Source organism: Pseudophryne corroboree, chromosome 1 (genome assembly GCF_028390025.1).
Source record: "Pseudophryne corroboree isolate aPseCor3 chromosome 1, aPseCor3.hap2, whole genome shotgun sequence".
Classification (NCBI taxonomy): Eukaryota; Metazoa; Chordata; class Amphibia; order Anura; family Myobatrachidae; genus Pseudophryne; species Pseudophryne corroboree.
The window spans coordinates 500,068,022-500,089,370 of record NC_086444.1 but is presented as its reverse complement, the minus strand read 5'-3'; the positions used below and the strand labels follow the sequence as shown (position 1 = coordinate 500,089,370).

The 21,349-nt window shown below is 44.8% G+C and overlaps 1 protein-coding gene across 8 annotated transcripts in view; it reads right to left on the bottom strand.

Annotated features, from left to right (window-relative positions):
* Nucleotides 1–21,349, bottom strand: part of NMRK1 (nicotinamide riboside kinase 1) — a 183,939-nt gene that overhangs the window by 34,010 nt on the left and 128,580 nt on the right. For all 8 annotated transcript variants that reach the window (XM_063917358.1, XM_063917270.1, XM_063917102.1 and 5 more), the window contains exon 3: nt 14,584–14,674. In XM_063917358.1, the coding sequence (XP_063773428.1) occupies nt 14,584–14,674 (91 nt within the window). The remainder of the gene's footprint in view (nt 1–14,583; nt 14,675–21,349) is intronic.

The following is a 21,349-nucleotide window of genomic DNA, read 5'->3' as shown; positions in this document are numbered from 1 at the left end:
GGAGTGTGTGAAAAAAACGCTGGCGTTTCTGGGAAAAACGCGGGAGTGTCTGAAGAAACGGGGGAGTGTCTGGGCGAACGCTGGATGTGTTTGTGACGTCAAACCAGGAACGAAACTGACTGAACTGATTGCAATGTAGGAGTAAGTCTGGAGCTACTCAGAAACTGCTAAGAAATTTCTATTCGCAATTCTGCTAATCTTTCGTTCGCAATTCTGCTAAGCTAAGATACACTCCCAGAGGGAGGCGGCTTAGCGTGTGCAATGCTGCTAAAAGCAGCTAGCGAGCGAACAACTCGGAATGAGGGCCTATCTGCATGGAAGATTAAATAGGGGCTTTTGTGAGACAAAGCCGCCAATTCAGACACCCGCCTTGCGGATGCCAAGGCCAACAGCATGACTACTTTCCAAATAAGGAATTTCAACTCAACCTTACGTAAAGGTTCAAACCAATGAGATTGCAGGAACTGCAACACCACATTAAGATCCCATGGTGCCACTGGGGGCACAAAGGGAGGTTGGATGTGCAGCACGCCTTTCACGAAGGTCTGAACTTCTGGAAGGGAGGCCAATTCTTTCTGAAAGAAAATTGATAAGGCCGAAATTTGTATTTTAATGGAGCCTAACTTTAGGGCCGCATCCACACCTGCTTGCAAAAAATGGAGCAAACGCCTTTCGTAGGAGCCTTCTTGGATTCACACCAAGACACATATTTTCTCCAAATACGGTGGTAATGCTTCACCGTTACTGCTTTTCTAGCCTGAAGTAGTGTGGGAATGACTTCACTGGGAATACCCTTTCAGACTAGGATTTGGCGTTCAACCGCCATGCCGTCAAACGCAGCTGCGGTAAGTCTTGATACACGCACAGTCCTTGCTGTAACAGGTCCTCTCATAGAGGAAGAGGCCAGGGATCTTCAATGAGTAATTCTTTAAGATCTGGATACCAGGCCCTCCTTGGCCAGTCTGGAACAATGAGTATCGCCTGAACCCTTGTTCTTCTTATGATCTTTATCACCTTTGGAATGAGTGAAAGTGGAGGGAACACATAGATCGACTGAAACACCCACGGTGTCACCAGGGCGTCCACCGCTATTGCTTGAGGGTCTCTCGACCTGGAACAATATCTCTGAAGTTTTTTGTTGAGGCGAGACGCCATCATGTCGATTTGAGGAATTCCCCAACGACTTGTCACTTCTGCAAAGACCTCTTGATGAAGACCCCACTCTCCTGGATGGAGATCGTGTCTGCTGAGGAAGTCTGCTTCCCAGTTGTCCACTCCTGGAATGAAGACTGCTGACAGAGCGCTTGCATGTTTCTCCGCCCAGCGAAGAACTTTTGTGGCCTCCGCCATCTCCGCTCTGCTCTTTGTTCTGCCTTGGCGGTTTATGTACACCACTGCTGTTATGTTGTCTGACTGAATCAAGACGGGCAGACCGCGAAGAAGATGTTCCGCTTGCAGAACGCCGTTGTAAATGGCCCTTAATTCCAGAATGTTTATGTGCAGACAAGCTTCCTGGCTTGACCATTTTCCCTGGAAATTTTTCCCCTGTGTGACTGCTCCCCAGCCTCGGAGACTTGCATCTGTGGTCACCAGGATCCAATCCTGAATCCTGAACCTGCATCCCTCTAGGAGGTGAGAACAGCCACCACAGGAGAGAGATTCTGGTCCTGGAAGATAGGATTATTTTCCGGTGCATGTGCAGGTGAGACCCGGACCACTTGTCCAACAGGTCCCACTGAAACACTCTGGCATGGAACCTGCCAAACTGAATGGCCTCGTAGGCCGCCACCATCTTCCCCAGCAACCGAGTGCATTGAAGAATCGACACTATTGGCGATTTCAGAATCTGTTTTACCATGTTCTGTATTTCCAGAGCCTTTTCCACTGGAAGAAAAACTCACTGTAATTCTGTATCCAGAAATTATACCCAAGAACGACAGCCGTGCTGTCGGAACCAACTGTGACTTTGGCAAGTTTAGGAGCCAACCATGTTGTTGCAGAATTGTCAGGGAGTGCGTAACGTTTTTCAGTAATTGCTCCTTGGATCTCGCCTTTATCAGGAGATAGTCCAAGTACGGGATAATTGTGATTCCCTGCTTGCGCAGGAGAACCATCATTTCCGCCATAAACTTGGTGAAAATCCTCTGAGCCGTGGACAGACCAAACAGCAACGTCTGAAATTAGTAATGACAATCCTGAACAGCAAACCTTAGATAAGCCTGATGTGGAGGATATATGGGGACGTGTAAGTAGGCATCCTTTATGTCGACGACACCATAAAATCCCCCTCCTCCAGACTGAAGATCACCGCTCGGAGAGATTCCATCTTGAATTTTTTAGATAGAAATTGAGGGATTTTAGGTTCAGAATCGGTCTGACTGAGCCATCCGGCTTCGGGACCACGAATAGGCTCGAATAAAAGCCTTCCCCCTGTTGTGACGGGGGTACCGTGACAAATGACTTGATTTTGACACAGCTTTAGTATTGCAGCGCATACTACCTCCCTTTCTGGAAGAGAAACTGGCAAGGCCGATTTGAAAAATCGGTGAGGGTGCACGTCTTGAAACTCTAATTTGTACCCTTGGTCTACTATTTCTAATATCCAAGGATCCAGATCCGAGCGAACCCAGACCTGACTGAAGAGTTTGAGACGTGCCCCCACTGGTGCGGACTCCCGCAGAGGAGCCCCAGCGTCATGCGGTGGATTTGGTAGAAGCCGGGGAGGACTTCTGCTCTTGGGAACTTGCCACAGCCTGTAACCTTTTTCCCCTTCCTCTTCCTCTCGTAGCAAGGAAGGAAGACCCTCGTTCTTTTTTGTATTTATTGGGCCGAAAGGACTGCATCTGATAGTGGGGCGTTTTCTTTTGTTGTGCAGGGACATAAGGTAGAAACGATGACTTACCCGCGGTAGCCGTAGATACCAAGTCAGCGAGGCCGTCACCAAACAAGACACCACCGTTAAACGGCAGAGACTCCATAGCCTTCTTAGAGTCAGCATCAGCATTCCATTGATGAATCCACAATACCCTCCTAGCCAAGACTGCCATGGTATTGGCCCTTGATCACAAAAGGCCAATATCCCTCGTAGCTTCCTTTAGATAGGCTGCAGCGTCCCTGATATGACCCAGTGTCAAAAGAACACTATCCCTGTCCAGGGAATCTATATCAGATGACAAGTTAACTGCCCACTTTTCAATAGCGCTACTCACCCATGCCGATGCAACGGCAGGCCTGAGCAGCGTACCTGTAGTGACATAAATGGATTTTAGTGTATCTTCCTGCTTACTATCCGCAGGATCCTTTAGGGCTGCCGGGTCAGGAGACGGAAGCGCCACCTTTTTGGACAGACGCGATAGAGCTTTGTCCCCCGTGGGGGTTGACTCCCACTTTTCCCTGTCCCCAGAGGGGAATAGATATGCCACCGGAATTCTCTTGGGAACCTGTAACTTCTTGTCAGGATTTTCCCAAGCTTTTTCAAAAAGAGCGTTCAGTTCATGAGAGGGAGGAAACGTCACCTCAGGTTTCTTTCCCTTAAACATACAGACCCTAGTATCAGGAACAGCAGGGTCTTCCGTGATATGTAATACGTCTTTTATCGCCACAATCATGTACCGAATGCTCTTAGCCAGTTTAGGTTTCAATCTGGCATCACTATAGTCGACACTGGAATCAGAGTCCGTGTCGGTATCTGTATCTGCTATCTGGGTAAATGAACACTTCTGTGACCCCGAGGGGGTCTGAACTTGTGATAATGCATCCTCCATGGATTTTCTCCATGTCTAGTTCTGAGACTCAGATTTATCTAATCTCTTATTCAATCGAGCCACATTTGCATTCAAAACACTCAAAACATTTACACAATCAGCCGTCGGCGATGCCGACACGGTCACTCCCACAGTCTTTTCTGTCCCCACTCCAGCCACCTCCTGGGAAGAGCACTCAGCCTCACTCATGTCGACACACGCGTACCGACACCCACAACCACACTGGGGCTATAGTGGACAGACCCACAGCAAAGCTTGTTAGAGAAACACAGAGGAAGTTTTGCCAGCTCACAACCCAGTGCATATCCCGGTACTGAAACTATTAAAATAATGTCTCAGACCTGTTAGCGCTTTTATACTAATAAAACAGCACCAAATTACTGTGCCTCCTCCCCCCCCTTCCTTTTTGAACCCTGTTACTTATACAGCAGTGTAGGAGGCCAGGACCAGCGTCTCTGCAGCTCTGTGAAGAGAAAATGGAGCTGATTAGAGCTGTGAGGGCTAAGCCACGCCCCCTTAATGGTGCGCTTCAGCCACGCTATTTTTCAAATCTTTATACTGGCGGGGGTCTGGTTTTAGTGCCCAGGCACTGTAAGCCTCTTTTGCCAGTCTATTTATTGAGGTTTCATGCTGCCCAGGGCGCCCCCCCCTGCGCCCTGCACCCTGTAGTGCCGCTGTGTGTGTGTGGGAGCATGGCGCGCAGCACGGCCGCTGCGCGGTACCTCAAAGCTGTCACTGAAGTCTTCTGGTCTTCTTCTACTCACCCGTCTTCTGACTACTGGCTCTGCAAGGGGGGTGACGGCGCGGCTCCGGGAACGAGCATCTAGGCGTACCTAGCAATCAGAGCCTCTGGAGTTAATGGTGTCCAGTAGCCTAAGAAGCAGAGCCTTGAAACTCACAGAAGTAGGTCCTGCTTCTCTCCCCTCAGTCCCACGATGCAGGGAGCCTGTAGCCAGCAGGTCTCCCTGAAAATAATAAACCTAACAAAAGTTTTTCTGAGAAACTCTGTAGAGCTCCTCAGTGTGCATCCAGTCTCACTGGGCACAGAATCTAACTGGAGTCTGGAGGAGGGGCATAGAGGGAGGAGCCAGTTCACACCCCTTTTAAAGTCTTAAAGTGCCCATGTCTCCTGCGGATCCCGTCTATACCCCATGGTTCTTGAAGCATCCCCAGCATCCTCTAGGACGAATGAGAAAGGGGGTGTGGCGTCACTGGAGAGCCCACAATCGTGAGCCACGCCCCTGTTTTCGTCACTGAGGGGGCATGCCCAGTGCTCTGTGAGCTGCTGGCATGCCCTCTCTCCCTCTGTCTGCACTGAATAGATGCTGTGCATATGCGCACAGCGGCTTTTCTCCGCTGCTCTAAGCAGAGCAGCGAGTGCAGGAGCCTCCCAACTGCTACCCCCCTCCCCACCCCCACCGCAGGTCACTGTGGCCCACGGATGGGACAGTCCCATGAAAATCTGGACAGTTGGGAGGTATACAGAAGGAATAATGCAGGGTACATGGGATGACTTGAATGCAGTCATAGCAGCAAAGAAATTGTAAAAATATTAATTTAACATGTAAATGATTGTGTAAGCCAACCTACTCTAGTGTTATGTATAGGCTTTTCTTTCAATAAGGTCATCAACAGAGTGGGGGTAGATTTAATTTCAAAACATGAGGGGGAGGAAGGACATTTGAAGCCATGATCCATTCCTCTAGGTGGGCATGGTGTAAAATAGGTCACCCAAACTTTCAGAGTTGGATCCCTAATGTCATTTGATTGGCCTAATCATCATTTTGTCTATTGGCCTAATCATAATTTTTTCTGCTATATCCCGCTGCCCAAAGCAGTTCAATCCCAAATGTTGCAAGAGGAATGATATTAGGCAAGCTCTATAAGCACGATTATCAGCTCAAGATAAATTAGTGAAACTGAAGTTTACGCCCATTAAACTATTTCTTTATAATATACTTTTATAAGACATAATGCATAGCAAACAGTGCATAGTCAGTAGTAAACAACACACAACAATCGAGATGATACAAACAATCATGTAACAGCAATCATGCACATACGGACAGGAAAATAAGAACATATTGGAGAAGGCAGTACCAAGTCTACATTCGTAAAAAGAAGGAGACAGCTGAGTTAACAATAGTGAGTGTGGGACTAGAGCATGTGTGTGTGGAGTGATTCAAGAGAGGGGTATTAGAAAGGGGAAATACCCATAAGAACGGTTTCCAACTCATACCATGTGGTCATACGAAAACAATTTTGCAATGCAAGTGTCATGGGGTGGTGTAAAGTAAGTATGTAGGGGGCCCAAGTGTCCGCAAAAGTAGCAACCAACTTCTCTTTATTTGTTGCAGCTTCCGTCCAGTCTATCTGAAACAGATGCTGAATCCTAGGCAACAACAAAGAGAATGGGATCACTGATGTATCAATCCATCTAGAGAGGATGTTTTTTTCGATGCTGTTGCCAATTTATTGAGCAATAAATGAGCCCCTTTAGATAGAGCGAAACCATCTTCCCCCGTGTAAATATTCCAAAAAGCCCAAACTTTAGTGATATGAAACTGAAGATGGAGTGCCGTGTTGATGTAACCCTGCAATTCAGTCCAGAATTGTGCGACAATCAGGCAGTCCCATAAACAGTGTATAATATCTGCGTTCCGGGAGCCACATTTAAAGCAGTTGGAGTTTTCCGATCATCCCGTTAAGAAACGCAATTTGGGTGTATAATACGCCCTGTGGAGAATCTTTTGGTGCATTTCTGTATATGTGATTGCCACCAGCTGTTTGTTCATCTGTACATAGGATGAAAGAATCTGTTTCATGGGGAGATCAGGAAAATCCAACTGCCATTTCAGCAACCCAACTTTGTTAGACTCTAAATTAAGTGTTTTCCTGAAATGAGAATAAATTTGTGAAGTGGTGAAAATCATTGTGTCTCTCCTCACTACGTCATCCAGATTATTATGTGTATCACTCAACGTTAAACCAGATAATAATTTAGTCATGAAGCTAAAAGCCTGAAGAAATTGGAATAATGGGAACGATAGTTCTGGAAATTTAGTCTGTAATTGAGAACGGGTAAGAGGTTGAAGGTGAGTGGGGTCTAGAAACTGGTATATATAGCACAATCCTCCTTGACACCTGGGGGTATATTTACTAAAATTCGTGTTTGTGCCAATTTGATGGGAGTTTAATCTCAAATTTTATCGGACGTATTTTACTGCAACTTTTTAAACAAATTTTCAGGAATTTACTAAGCTGCCGAGTTTTTCTCACCGATGTCGATGTCCTTCGTATTGTCGGGCGGTGTTTTACGGGAGTGATTAGTAAAACACTGCCAGACATCACACAATGAAGCCTGGCCAGATCAGTGAGATCTGTGCAGGGCTTCATTGTGTACAGTATTTAAAGTGTTAAAGTAAATAAAAAAAATTGCGTGAGGTCCCCCCTCCTAAGCATAACCAGCCTCGGGCTCTTTGAGCCGGTCCTGGTTATAAAAATACAGGGGAAAAAATGTGTAGGGTCCCCCCCATATTTATACAACCAGCTCCGGGCTCTGCTTCCAGTCCTGGCTCAAAAAATACGGGGGACAAAAGATGTAGGGGTCCCCCGTATTTTTTAAACCAGCAACGGGCTCCACTAGCCAGAGAGATAATGCCACAGCTAGGGGCACTTTTATATAGGTACCTGCGGCCGTGGCATTACCCCCCCAGCTAGTCAACCCTGGCCGGGGTTCCCTCGAGGAGTGGGGACCCCTTAAATCAAGGGGTCCCCCCCTCTCCAGGCACTGAAGGGCCAGGGGTGAAGCCCAAGGCTGTCCCCAGCACCCCTGGGTGGTGGGTGCTGGGCTGATAGCTTTTGTTTGTGTAAAAAGAGAATATTGTTTTTTGTCATAGAACTACAAGTCCCAGCAAGCCTCCCCTGCAAGCTGGTATTTAGAGAACCACAAGTGCCTGGAGAGGGGGGGACCCCTTGATTTAAGGGGTCCCGACTCCTCCACTGAACCCCGACCAGAGGTGACTAGCTGGGGGGTAACGCCACGGCCGCAGGGACCTATATAAAAGTGTCCCCCGGCTGTGGCATTTTCTCTGGCTAGTGGAGCCCGGAGCTGGTTTAAAAAATACGGGGGACCCTTACATCTTTTGTCCCCCGTATTTTTTGAACCAGGACCGGAAGCAGAGCCTGGTGCTGGTTGTATAAATATGGTGGGACCCTACGCATTTTTTCCCATGTATGTTTACAACCAGAACCGGCTCAAAGAGCCCAAGGCTGGTTATGCTTAGGAGGGGGGTACCCATGCAATTTTTTTAATTTTTTTTTTAAGGCAAACAGACCCTTTCCCACAGATAAGCATGCATGGATCTCACTGATCCGTGCATGACTATCCAAACACGCCAGGAAAAAGCTGGTCTATTTTTAAGCTGCTTTTTTTTTAACGAATTCTATGCTTTCCCGGCAGTGTCTGGCTATTGTCAGCAGTGATTGAGAATACAAATTCTTAGTAAATTACCGAGTTGTATCAAATAACAGCTGTGTTTGACCGATGGGCTATTCATTCGTATTTGTGTGTTCAGCAGTGTATCTCAATATGAATAGCCCTAACACTGCCGAGATTTGTGTTTAGTAAATTCCTGAGATGACTTTAGTATACATACCCTCAAGTGTAAAAGCAGGAGTGCGAGGTATTCCGTAAAAAGTCTGGGTTACCCCATAATGGCACAAAGAGAGAGGAGAATTTCTGCAATTTTTGACTAGAGCAAAGGAGTCTCCATGGCTCACAAGTAGTACTTAAAAGAACATTTTCTTTGAGGTCTCGTTCTAGAGCCCTAGGGTGTGTATGTAAAAGTGACACCAACTCTCTATGGGGACTAAACGCTTGTTCCCGTGACTTCTTGATGTAGACATTGTTACCGCTAATTCAATCTAGTGCAATTTTATAGTTAGCTGCTAAGGCATAGTCCTAAAGATTCTGTAAATTAATCCCACCCAATTCTCTGTGCTGTTGTCATTTAAATAGAGATGGCCTACGTTTCTTACCTGCCCAAATAAACTTGCAGTATTAAATATCTTAAGATCCTGTTTAGTAGGTAACAAGGGCAACATTTGTACCAGGTATAAGAACCTGGGGAATGCGATCATCTTATAAAGGTGGCACCTCCCTAAGTATGATAAAGGTAAGTTTTTCCATCTACAAAAATCCGAGTACATGCAAAACAATGGGGTATAGTTAGTGCCAAACCAAGTCATGGGGTCTGAGTAGTTATGAACTCCCAGATATGTAATGGAGGACTGTGCCCACGAGAAGGGAAAAGTATCATGACAGCCTGTTTTAGCATCTGTACCCAGGGCTAGGGCCATTATTTTTGAATAGTTCAGTTTAAAACCGGTGATACGTTCCAACCTGTCCAGTGTAGATAGTAACAAGGGAACAGCCTGATTGAAATGTGAAAAATAAAGCAACAGGTTGTCCGCAAAAGCAGATGTCCTGATTTCCTCCATACCCACAGGGATACCGCTCTAGTCCTTAAGCGTGTCAAAATATCTCAAAATCGAATCTAGTGCAAATTAAATAAGAGTGGGGACAACGGGCATCCCCATTTGGTACCTCGGTACAACGAAAAAGCAGAGGAGTTCAGAGAATTTATGGTAAGAAAGGCTTTAGGCTCCCTGTAGAGCATATTTAAGACATGAATCAGTTCAGGGCCAAATCTTTGGTGGTCAAAGAGTCTGGTCAAGTGGGCCCAGGACACTCTGTCAAAAGCCTTATCGGCATCACAATTAATAACAATACTATTTTTGTCCTAAATGAATCGAGTATGTAAGATGGCCTCCAAAAAGGCTCGGACATTGGTCACCGAGTGTCGGCCTTTAACAGAACCCGTTTGTGCATGATGAAGCAGAGTAGGTAACAACAATTGTAATCTTAAAACCATAATTTTAGAGAAAATTTTAAAATCCTGGTTTAGCAGGGAGATTGGCCTGTAAGAGGAGACTAGTCTAGGATCTTTGTCATCTTTAGGTAATAAAATAATGCAGGCCTCATTGAAGTGATCTAGAGCAGTATCACCGTTGAGAATAGAGTTATAAAGGGTATGCAAGTGGGGGACCACAGAGGGGGATAAAAGTTTATAGTAAGCTGCCGAATACCCATCTGGGCCTAGTGTCTTCCCTGAGGGAAGTGTAGCAATGACATTGGATTTTTCTAGTTCTGTTATACTGTAGGTGATAACAGTAGTTCGTTATCTGAAGGTGTTAACTGAGGGGAGCTGGATTGAATCAAAAAGTCAACTCTGTCTTGCGACACATCTGGAGAAGCTGTATATAGAGATTTAAAATACTGTAAAAAGGCGTTTTCAATTTCGTCAGGGGATGTGGTGTATTCACCAGATGGCAATTTAATCGTGGTGATATGTTTAGGGTCCATAGTGGCCCTAGACATAGTCGCCAGTAGTTTCCCTGATCTGTTGCCCCACTGGAAGTATCTATTTTTCTGAAAAGTAACATTTAGTTGGGCTCATTCTGTGCATAGAATATCATATAGAGACTTAGCTTCTTTATAAGCTACCCTATTTTGCACTGAAGGGTCAGTTAATAAGGTAGAGTAAGCGTTGGCAACTTTATCACTCGCTTGGATAAGTTGAGCATGCAACTTCTTCTATAAGATATAATATGGCCCCTCAGGACCGGTTTTGACGCTTGCCAAAATAGATTAATATCCTGACTATGTTCCGAGTTGTCAGTCACATAGTTCAGGAAAGTGTGAGTCAGATGTTTCTTAAAATCATCTGAGGTAAACAGGTAGTCAGGGAACCACCAGTTAAATGTGGTGTACTTAGGGGTAGCTAATTTGAGAGTAAACCACGTTGGGGCGTGGTCTGAAATCAATATAGCTTCCACTGCAGCACTGACCCTGTGTAGCAGCAATCTGGGAATCAACCAGTAGTCTAACCGGGATGAGGTGTTGTGGGAATAAAAAGTGAACTCTTGGGCCATGGGGTGTAGATGGCGCCTGGGATCAATTAATTGAAAAGTGTCTATAATTAGCGATAGGCTAGATGGGGTCCTTCTCCAGGACCTGTTGTGTGGACCATATCCAGAGGCATCTAATTTCTGGTCCATAACCAGGTTACGATCACCCCCTACAATCAACTGTCCTTCAGCCCAGTCCTGTAGCAACACAAAAATATCAGTGAAAAACTCGGCATTTGGACCAGGGGGGGGGGCATATATGCAAGCCAGGGTATACTTCTCACCCTCCATAACTACTTTCAAAAACAAGACTCTACCTTCAGGGTTGTCCCACTCCTGAGAAGCCATAAGATATATTTTTGCCAAATAAAATCACCACCCCTCGAGATTTTAACTTATAGGATGCACACTTAAAGTCTTTCAGCCACCTATCTCTTACAACATTGGGGTCCCCGTCCTTCCAGTGTAATTCCTGCAGGAAAGCTAGATCTGGTTTAAAACGTCTAAGATGTCTAAGTACCTTTTTCCTCTTTACCGTATTCAGGCCCTCTGCATTCCATGACAAGATCTTAAGAGAAATCCTAGCACTACGTACTCCCACCAATTGAGTCTGTGGAGACATCATTAACTAATACCTGTCTTATATGTGCAAATAAAGGATAAAAAATCCAAACGGGGTCCCCCCCCCCCCGTCCCAGCCATGTGGAAAGGGGACCACAAACAGAGTGCTGGAATAAGGGTTCGATGTTGTGTGAAGTAAACAATAGACAATTATCATCAAAGTACGTCTGAACAGTATAAACAACCTGAGATGCATTATATCGTATTTCCATATTTTAAGATCCCAGTAAGAGGGTTCACCAGCACCCACTGTTGCAACGAAACCAAAAGCATGATGAGATAAACAGTAAATGGTAAGTAACAGTAGGAACAACCGCCTTACCAACAGTACAAACTGTAACATGGAAAAAACAGCCAAATATTAGCAGCAGAACATACAATACATCATGCAAGAAAACCTTGTAACTCCCACATTTTCAAAACAGATAAGGAGATATATAGGTATGATCCTGACGGATTCAGTAGATAACAGCTGTATGTATCAGTCATTGTCCCTGGCTACAGCGCGTGGGGAGGACACAGAGAGAGAACAAACAAAGATCCGTGCAGGTTTGATGTTGTCAAAGTATATTGATTTGCCGTTGTGTATAACCCTAAGTTTTGCCGGGTAAAGTAAGGCAAAACTGACATTTTTCTCAAAAAGATCTTTACAAATTGGCAAGAACTCTCTCCTATGTGCAGAAACCTGGTAGGAAAAGTCCTGAAAGAGGAGGAGCCGGGAATCGTCATACAAGAGACTCTTCACTTTGCGGTAGGCATCCAGGATCCTGACCTTATCTAAGAAATTCAACAATTTAAAGATAACGGGTCGTGGTTTCTATTGTTGGGAGGGGTCACATTCCGGACCTATACGATGAGCCCTTTCCACGATAATAGGAGCTGTGTCCATGCCAAGTTGCAAGGCTTCAGGCAACCATGTATTAACCAGATGAAGTAGGTCCCTGTTTTTGACAGATTCGGGTACTCCAATTAGGCGTACATTGTTCCACCTATTTCTGTTTTCGATATCCTCTAATTTATCATGCATCACGGTAATGGTCGACTCGGTAGGATGTTATAAGGGTTTTAGCTTCATGAAGCTCATTCTCCAGGGAGGAGATTCTCTCCTCTGCCTCGTCCAGCCCGTTCAAGTGTTGTTTCAACTCAGCAAAGGCAGTCTCTATGGCGTCCGTCAGAGGAACCAACTTAGCATTGAGCAAGGGGGAGATGATATCCGAAATTTCTTTCGCTTTCGGTACGGTTGAAGCAGTAAATGAATTAGAGGCTAGAATATTGTCTAGTGGATCATCGGAGCCAGGAGATCATGGAGAAGAAGTATTAGGGCCTGCGGCCTGTTGTTTGTCTTTTGCCTTATTCGCCTGAGAGCCTTTACCGACTCGCTGCGGTCTCGCCTGTCCATGATGACAGTGGCACAATGGGTTTAAATATACAAGACGGTGGTAGAGATAATGAATATTAAGTAGAAAAGAGCCAATATATAGCACAGTTCCAAAGGAGCTATTGACTGGGAACAGGAGGATGGTACTGAATTACGCCAATCTGCGAGGTGTGTGAGGGGAGAGATAACAGCTGCAGGTCAACATGCAGTGCAGTAAGGTCGATGGTAAAGGGTCAGGAGGGTGTATTAGAAGAGCTGAGTAGCCGCCAAACACTATTAACACAGGAGGGCTGTAAGCATCCGTGTCAGTGCTTGCCAAGTCACAGATGGAGAGTCCAGGATTATAGCTGCTCAGTATAGAGCTGTGGGTACCGCACACACAGCTATGGAGGAGGAGTGGGCACAGTAATTCTCCCCTGTGCAGAGAACAGAGCAGCAGCTGCGCTGGGGGCTGTGAACACTGTGTGACAGTGCCCACAGCAAAGATTCCTCTCCCCCCTCACAGGATCAGCGCCGGGGAGTGTCAGAAAGCTGGGGCTGAAGGGAGGCAGGAACCCAGGGCAGTGGGGTCAGAGCGCCGGGCAGCCGTCCCTACCTCACCTGCACACTGCAGAACCAAGACGCGGTGATCGGGTCCTCGCAGCCACAGCAGGGTAAATAGAGCATGAAGGGAGATTGGGGTGGCAAGATGGAGGCCGGCTCGTGGTGTCTCACCGGACACCTCAGGTCCAGTGGTTCTAGGGTGGTGGGGAGCCGGGGATCGCTGCCACTTGCCCACCAGTATCTCCGGTGCCCGCCGAGGAGGTATACGGGCACAAATCCCAGCTGTAGGAGCAGTAAGTAGCTCCGTTTGGCCAGTGGGAAAGGAGATCTCTCATAAAACGCAGCCAGCTAGTGGGTCCGCCCCCCGGACATCCCATTAAACTATTTCTAATGGGTTGCAAATCTGTTTGAATGTTGGAGGTTCTCATTTTTCTACAATCTACTGTAACTTGTATCTGTACACCCAGCACATGACTGATAGGTATACTGAGTTTGTAATACTGAATTATGACACAATCAAATCTAACCTAATCCAGTATAGGCTAGCACTGTTTAATGCCAAGAAGGTATCAGCTATGTCTTGGAAGCTACCCAATCAACCAAATCTCAGTGGGGTCTACCTTAAGATAAACGGTTACCACGCCTTATCAGGAGTTGCCTAGACAAGTTTTCCAAATTTGGCAGCACTGTTGTAACACATACGTGTAACATTTGAAAATCAGAATAAAACTACCTATTACAGTACACTGCTTAGTTTAAGTTATCTAATTTAATATATCTATTTTTAGTGTTCATTGTTGCATTATGTGGGTAATTCCAAGTTGATCGCAGCAGGATTTTTGTTAGCAGTTGGGCAAAACCATGTGCACTGCAGGGGAGGCAGATATAACATGTGCAGAAAGAGTTAGATTTGGGTGGGTTATTTTATTTCTGTGCAGGGTAAATACTGGCTGCTTTATTTTTACACTGCAAATAAGATTGCAGATTGAACACACCACACCCAAATCTAACTCTCTCTGCACATGTTAAATCTGCCTCCCCTGCAGTGCACATGGTTTTGCCCAACTGCTAACAAAAATCAAGCTGCGATCAACTTGGAATTACCCCCTATATGTGGATTAAAGAGAAGGAAATATGCTAGTAGTTCAAACAGGAGCAATACTCTTATCCTTCATATCATCAACACAATTTTAGAATCACAGATGCAAATGGAATGACTGTTCCACACACAATAAAAAGTTCTCTTGACGTTAAATAATAATTAAAAAATTAACAATCTGTTACCATTGGCAATGCCATCAATACCTTAAAGTAGTCATCCTGGCTGATTACACTGCAATTAGGAAGTATTTTCAGTAGCTTGTTAGCAAGTGTTGTTTTCCCACCATTTGTCACACTGCCATAATAAGGACACAATAAAACAATAGTGATTAAATAGAAGATTACAAGTATTAAAAAAGAAAGAGAACAAAGTGGGCGCTAATTTGATAATAAACAGTAATTAAATAGAACAATTAGTGTCCTTTCTTCTTTTAAAAAAGCTCACACTTTTCTAGCTGCCCACAACTGGGGATCTGGAAATCCACCAATACTAGAGTACAATCAAAAAATAAAAATGATGTAGGCGCTCAAAAAAGATAGAGTAGCAAAAGCTGCTGGTTTTGTAAATATACAAATTTTAATATATTTCTTAGGTAATTGCTGTACAACTTAGATCCTAAATATCTCAATGTAAAGACAATGAACAAACTGTTAAAACATTTTGTTAAAAACAACAATTGTCCAAAGACTCAGAGCTTGCTGGCAGTCATCAGGGTAGCCCAATTAATTGGTGTGATTAGCATGCATATACCGGCCTGAACTTGGTGAAGTACACATAGGCGTTATCAAGCAAAGAATTGCTTTTATTCAATGCTATTGAGCTCAATGTGCCTAAACCACTAAATGATCATTAACAGCCGGTATATGCATGCTAATCACACCAATTAATTGGGCTACCCTGATGACTGCCAGCAAGCTCTGAGTCTTTGGACAATTGTTGTTTTTAACAAAATGTTTTAACAGTTTGTTCATTGTCTTTACATTGAGATATTTAGGATCTAAGTCGTACAGCAATTACCTAAGAAATATATTAAAATTTGTATATTTACAAAACCAGCAGCTTTTGCTACTCTATCTTTTTTGAGCAAGTATTAAAAAACACTAGTATATTTTATAAACAGCAAAGGCAATAAAGAGCAAAATAATAATATTAGAATGGATTACTACCAAAAAAAATCCACCTGTAAATGTGTATGTGTGCAGGCCCAGCGCTACCCGCTCAGCGAAGGGATGCAGTGCAGGGAGGCGCTGGGACGGAGAGGTGCTTCCCCTGCTCTGCATCCCTTCCCTGCTGCGCCGTCCTGTCCCCCCTGCTGCTGCGTCCAGCTGCTGTGCCTGTCACTGTATGACAGGCACTGGCAGCGGAGCCTGTAGCATGAAAAGCCTCCTCCCTCCCCTCCCCCAATCACCTGTGTGACAGCGTTGTGTACGGAACGGGAGGGGGCGGGGCTAAACAGGACAGAAGGGGCGGAGCTACATGGACCAGGCTGCTGTACAGAGGGAGACTGGCTTAGGTAAGTGGAGGATGAGAGAGAAGTGTGTGTGTGCGTATGGTGGGTGTGTATGTGTGTGTATATATGTGTGAATTGTGTATGTGTGTGTGTGTGAGCTATGTCTGTGTGCGTGCGCTTTATGGACGCTACTACTGGGGGGGCATTACGTATAAAGACGCTACTACGGGGGGGCATTACATGTAAGGACACTACTACTACTACTGGGGGGGGGCATTACGTATATGGACGCTACTACTACAGGGGGGGACATTACGTGTAGCGATGCTACTACTGGGGGGCCATTACATATAAGTACGCTACTGCTACTGGGGGGGGGGGGCATTACGTATAAGGACGATACTACTACTTGGGGGCATTATGTATAAGGATGCTACTATTACTGGGGGGGGGCATTACGTATAACAATGCTACTACTACTGGGGGGAGGGCATTACGTATAAGGATGCTACTACTGGGGAGGTATTATGTATAAGGACAGTACTACTACTGGGGGCGCATTACGTATAAGGACGCTACTACTACTAGGGGGGAATTACGTAGAAGGACGCTTCTACTACTGGGGTGCACTACGTATAAGGATGCTACTTCTACTGGGGGGGCATTACGTATAAGGACACTACTACTACTAGGGGGGAATTACGTATAAGGACGCTTCTACTACTGGGGGTGCACTACGTATAGGGACGCTACTACTGGGGGGGCACTATGTATAAGGACGCATCTACTACTGGGGGGTCATTACGTATAAGGAAGCTACTACTACTGGGGGGGCATTACGTATAAGGACACTACTACTACTAGGGGGGAATTACGTATAAGGACGCTTCTACTACTGGGGGTGCACTACGTATAGGGACGCTACTACTGGGGGGGCACTATGTATAAGGACGCATCTACTACTGGGGGGTCATTACGTATAAGGAAGCTACTACTACTAGGGGGGAATTACGTATAAGGACGCTTCTACTACTGGGGGTGCATTATGTATAAGGATGCTACTACTACTGGGGGCGCATTACGTATAAGGACGCATCTACTACTGGGGATGCACTATGTATAAGGATGCTACTACTACTGGGGGTACATTATGTATAAGGATGCTACTACTACTGGGGGGGCATTATGTATAAGGATGCTACTACTACTGGGGGTACATTATGTATAAGGATGCTACTACTACTGGGGGGGCATTATGTATAAGGATGATACTACTACTGGGGGGGCATTATGTATAAGGATGCTACTACTACTGGGGTGCATTACATATAAGGATGCTACTACTACGGGTGGGGTATTACATATAAGATGAATAAAATTGTGCTACATTGTGGCGTAATTTTAAATTGGGGTACTAATGTGTGGCCATGCCCCTTACTTGTGAGACCACACCCCTTTTCCCGGCGCGCGCCAAAGGAATATGGGAGGGCGCAAATTTATAGTTTGCAGGGGGGCACCAAACACCCTAGCACCGGCCCTGTGTTTGTGCAATGATTATTTTGCTTACGTATAATTTCAAATAATATTTTCACAGAATATGTACTATTTCTTAATTTCTACAATTCCTATGTGACATGATTTGACTGTGACATTGGCTATTATGTGGTGCTGTTAGTTTGTTATCAATAGTTTAGTACTGTAGGTCGTTGGGGCTCTTCTCACCTCCAGCTAGAGCTTTGGGAAAAATATTTGCATCATGTAGCAGCTACAATGACTCTGACTGGGGAAGGATAATGAAAGCCCCTGCAGTGCCACCTTGTAATACAAAACTGGCAAATTATTTCAGTTAAACTCATTTAACTGGGGTCTGTGGGGATCACAAGCAGCAATTTCTTGTTTGTAGCTTGTGATTAGTCCATCTTCTCACAGACCTCCTCCAGCCCCAACTACCTCCACGGTCCTCTGCCGAAGATATAAGGGGAACATGAGGGAGGGGAACTGCATCATCACCTTTTACATGTTTAGCAGAACAACTTTAAATCCATTCAGCGCTGACTTAAATGGTATATGGATTAATACACAGACTCAGACATACCTAATTAAAGACTAAACACGAGTTCACACTTATACGATATGGCCCTTTCTCACAAGATTTCAAGCCAGCGGGCCAATAAACCGTGTTAAAAGTGTCACATCCTATGTGTTTTACCTCCAATTCCGATCTGATGTGCGATCCAGTGTGCATCGGATCGGATCTGGAGATCGTCATGGCTGCCACAAGGATTTGTTGGATCCCACAGCTATGACTGGGATTGAATACGATACATCGTATGCGGTCCTTTTGTATACAATGTATCATATATGGTCCAGCCACCTGGGAGCTGCCGGGTGAGTCGGCGGGGTATCACATGCGTGGTTCACATGCGATACCTTGCACTAGTGGATGGGCACCTTTAGGCCCAAATGTATTAAGCCTTAACAAGACATAAAGTGGAGACGGATAAAGAGTGATAAATGACCAGCCAATCAGCTTCCTAACTGCCATGTCACAGGCTGTGTTTGAAAAATGACAGGTAGGAGCTGATTGGCTGATAATTTATCACTCTTTATGCGTCTCCACTTTATCTCTTGTTATGACTAAGGGGTCTGTTTACTAAGCCTTGGATGAAGATAAAATCGCTGGACAAAAATTACCAGCCAATCGGCTCCTAACACAGCCTGTCACATGGCAGTTAGGAGCCGATTGGCTGGTACTTTATCTCCAGCGACTTTATCTCCATCCAAGGCTTAGTAAATAGACCCCTTAGGGTCTAAATTCAGATCTGATCGTAGCAGCAAATTTGTTAGCAAATGGGCAAAACCATGGGGGTCATTCCGAGTTGATCGCTCGCTAGCAGTTTTTAGCAGCCGTGCAAACACTATGCCGCCGCCCACTGGGGAGTGTATGTTAGCTTAGCCAAAGTGCGAACGCTTGTGCAGCCGAGCAAAAACAGTTTGTGCAGTTTCAGAGTAGCTCTGAACCTACTCAGCGCTTGCGATCACTTCGGCCTATTCGTGTCCGGATTTGACATCATACACCCGCCCAGCGAACGCCCAGCCACGCCTGGTTTCTTCAGACACGCCTGTGTAAATAGTAGCTGCTTTATTTTTTACACTACAATTTGGATTTCAGTTTGAACACACCACACCCAAATCTAATCTTTCTGCACATGTTATATCTGCCCCCCCTCACCCCCCTTCCCTGCAGTGCACATTGTTTTGCCCGTTTGCTAACAAATTTGACACTGCGATCAGGTCTGAATTAGGCCCTTAGGCCATTTGGGACATAACTTCAAAGGAAGTTTAAACTATTTGTACAGGTTGAGTATCCCATATCCAAATATTCCGAAATACGGAATATTCCTAAATACTGATAATGTCGGTATTATCTTAGACCGCAAAGCTATACCCCTTTGTACACTATTACCGTTGAGCCGCTATGGCCGCTAGACTACGCGCACGTGCTGCGCACTTTGTACGCTATTTGGGTTAAATATGCTATGTTTTAATAACACGCTACACGCTCACAAACTCCGCCGTAAATACCCATATCATGCGCATGATCGCCAGAGCGATCCTACGCAACTTGCGGATATGTGCACGCACGGCGGACTGAGTGCACGAGCAGCGGGCATGTGCATGGGGTTAGTACAAGGCATATGTATTATGATATTTTTCGACTTTGACAGTCCACCCTTTGGCAGTCAACAATAACTGCCACTATCTAAACATTAAACAGAAAATATACACTACAATATCTATAAATGATTGGGTGGTAGGAGGAGAGGAGTAGGCAGGAAATGTATGACCTAGTGGGATAGTAAAAGCATGTATGTATGAAATTCATGTCTGAGGGGCATGTATCATCGTGCCGTACATGTTCTAGATAAGCTTCGAGGTATTGCGAAGTATACATTAAATCCTTCTTATCCCGTATTAAGGGTCTGTAAGTGGGCCAACAAACACTACCGAGCTCTTTTCGGCTTCTTGTTCCAACAAATGGGGTGCACATTTAGTTGATGATACATGGAGGGGGAAAAACATGTGAATGCTAATACAGGTTGAGTATCCCATATCCAAATATTCCGAAATACGGAATATTCCGAAATACTGACTTTTTCGAGTGAGACTGAGATAGTGAAACCTTTGTTTTCTGATGGCTCAATCTACACAAACTTTGTTTAATACACAAAGTTATTAAAAATATTGTATTAAATGACCTTCAGGCTGTGTGTATAAGGTGTATATGAAACATAAATGAATTGTGTGAATGTACACACACTTTGTTTAATACACAAAGTTTTAAAAAATATTGCCTAAAATGACCTTCAGGCTGTGTGTATAAGGTGTATATGAAACATAAATGCATTGTGTGCTTAGACTTAGGTCCCATCACCATGATATCTCATTATGGTATGCAATTATTCCAAAATACGGAAAAATCCGATATCCAAAATACTTCTGGTCCCAAGCATTTTGGATAAGGGATACTCAACCTGTATGTGGATATCACCTGTCGACTATGTGTGATACTACCTGAAGATTGTAGAGATGAAGATAAGAAACATATTACAAATACATTCACATAATAATGTGTGCAATCGTCCTTGGGTGTTGGTTGAAGTCTTGTCCGGATGGGTGTATCCTTTCTGTGGGTGGTAATCAAAGTCTTTCAAGTGTCCATAAAAAGTCTTTAAAAGTCTTTAGAATGTCCATCAAAGTCTGTAGAATGTCCATCAAAGTCTGTAGAATGTCCATCAAAGTCTGTAGAATGTCCATCAAAGTCTTCTTCCGAATGGATGTATTTTTGCTTGGGAGAAAAACAAAGGAGAAACGGGTGAAATAAACGGACCGTGGAATCACATTTTATCACAACATTGTCTCAATTGATGGGTCATAAATTAAACCAGTTTGTGTAACAATGCCCCCGCTCCTCAAACTCATCACTTTGGTACTGCGCTTGCGCTGCGTTAAAAATCGAACACATCTAAATATCAAACCAATCATTATGACAACTCCCAGGATACAAAGGAGAAACTTTCCTACACTCACGATAACATTTTGAGCCCATTCTCCTAAACCAGAGAACCAATTGCGTGGGTTCAACCATGAGACCCAGCCGGTCAGTTCATTACTCACAGCAGTAAGGGTAAGGTTGTGTCTCCTTCAGAACTCCCATTTTAATTGCAAGATATCGTCCATCTTTTGATCTATGACCTCGGTGGGGTCATCAATGCTGTTTGTAATGTACGTGCAGCACTTCACACCATACTGAGTTGCTAGGGTGACACAGTACCCGCCTGTCACCGCTGTGATGTAATTGAGAACTATCCTGTGCTGGATCAGTTCCGTTTTGTAAGCTTGCAATTCCCTCCCAGTATACCTGAAGGTGTCATCATACATTTCGGTGATATTATCTATCAGGTTCGCTAGCGCATGAATATACCTAAAATTTATAATTCCTCTGGCGGTACGGGTGA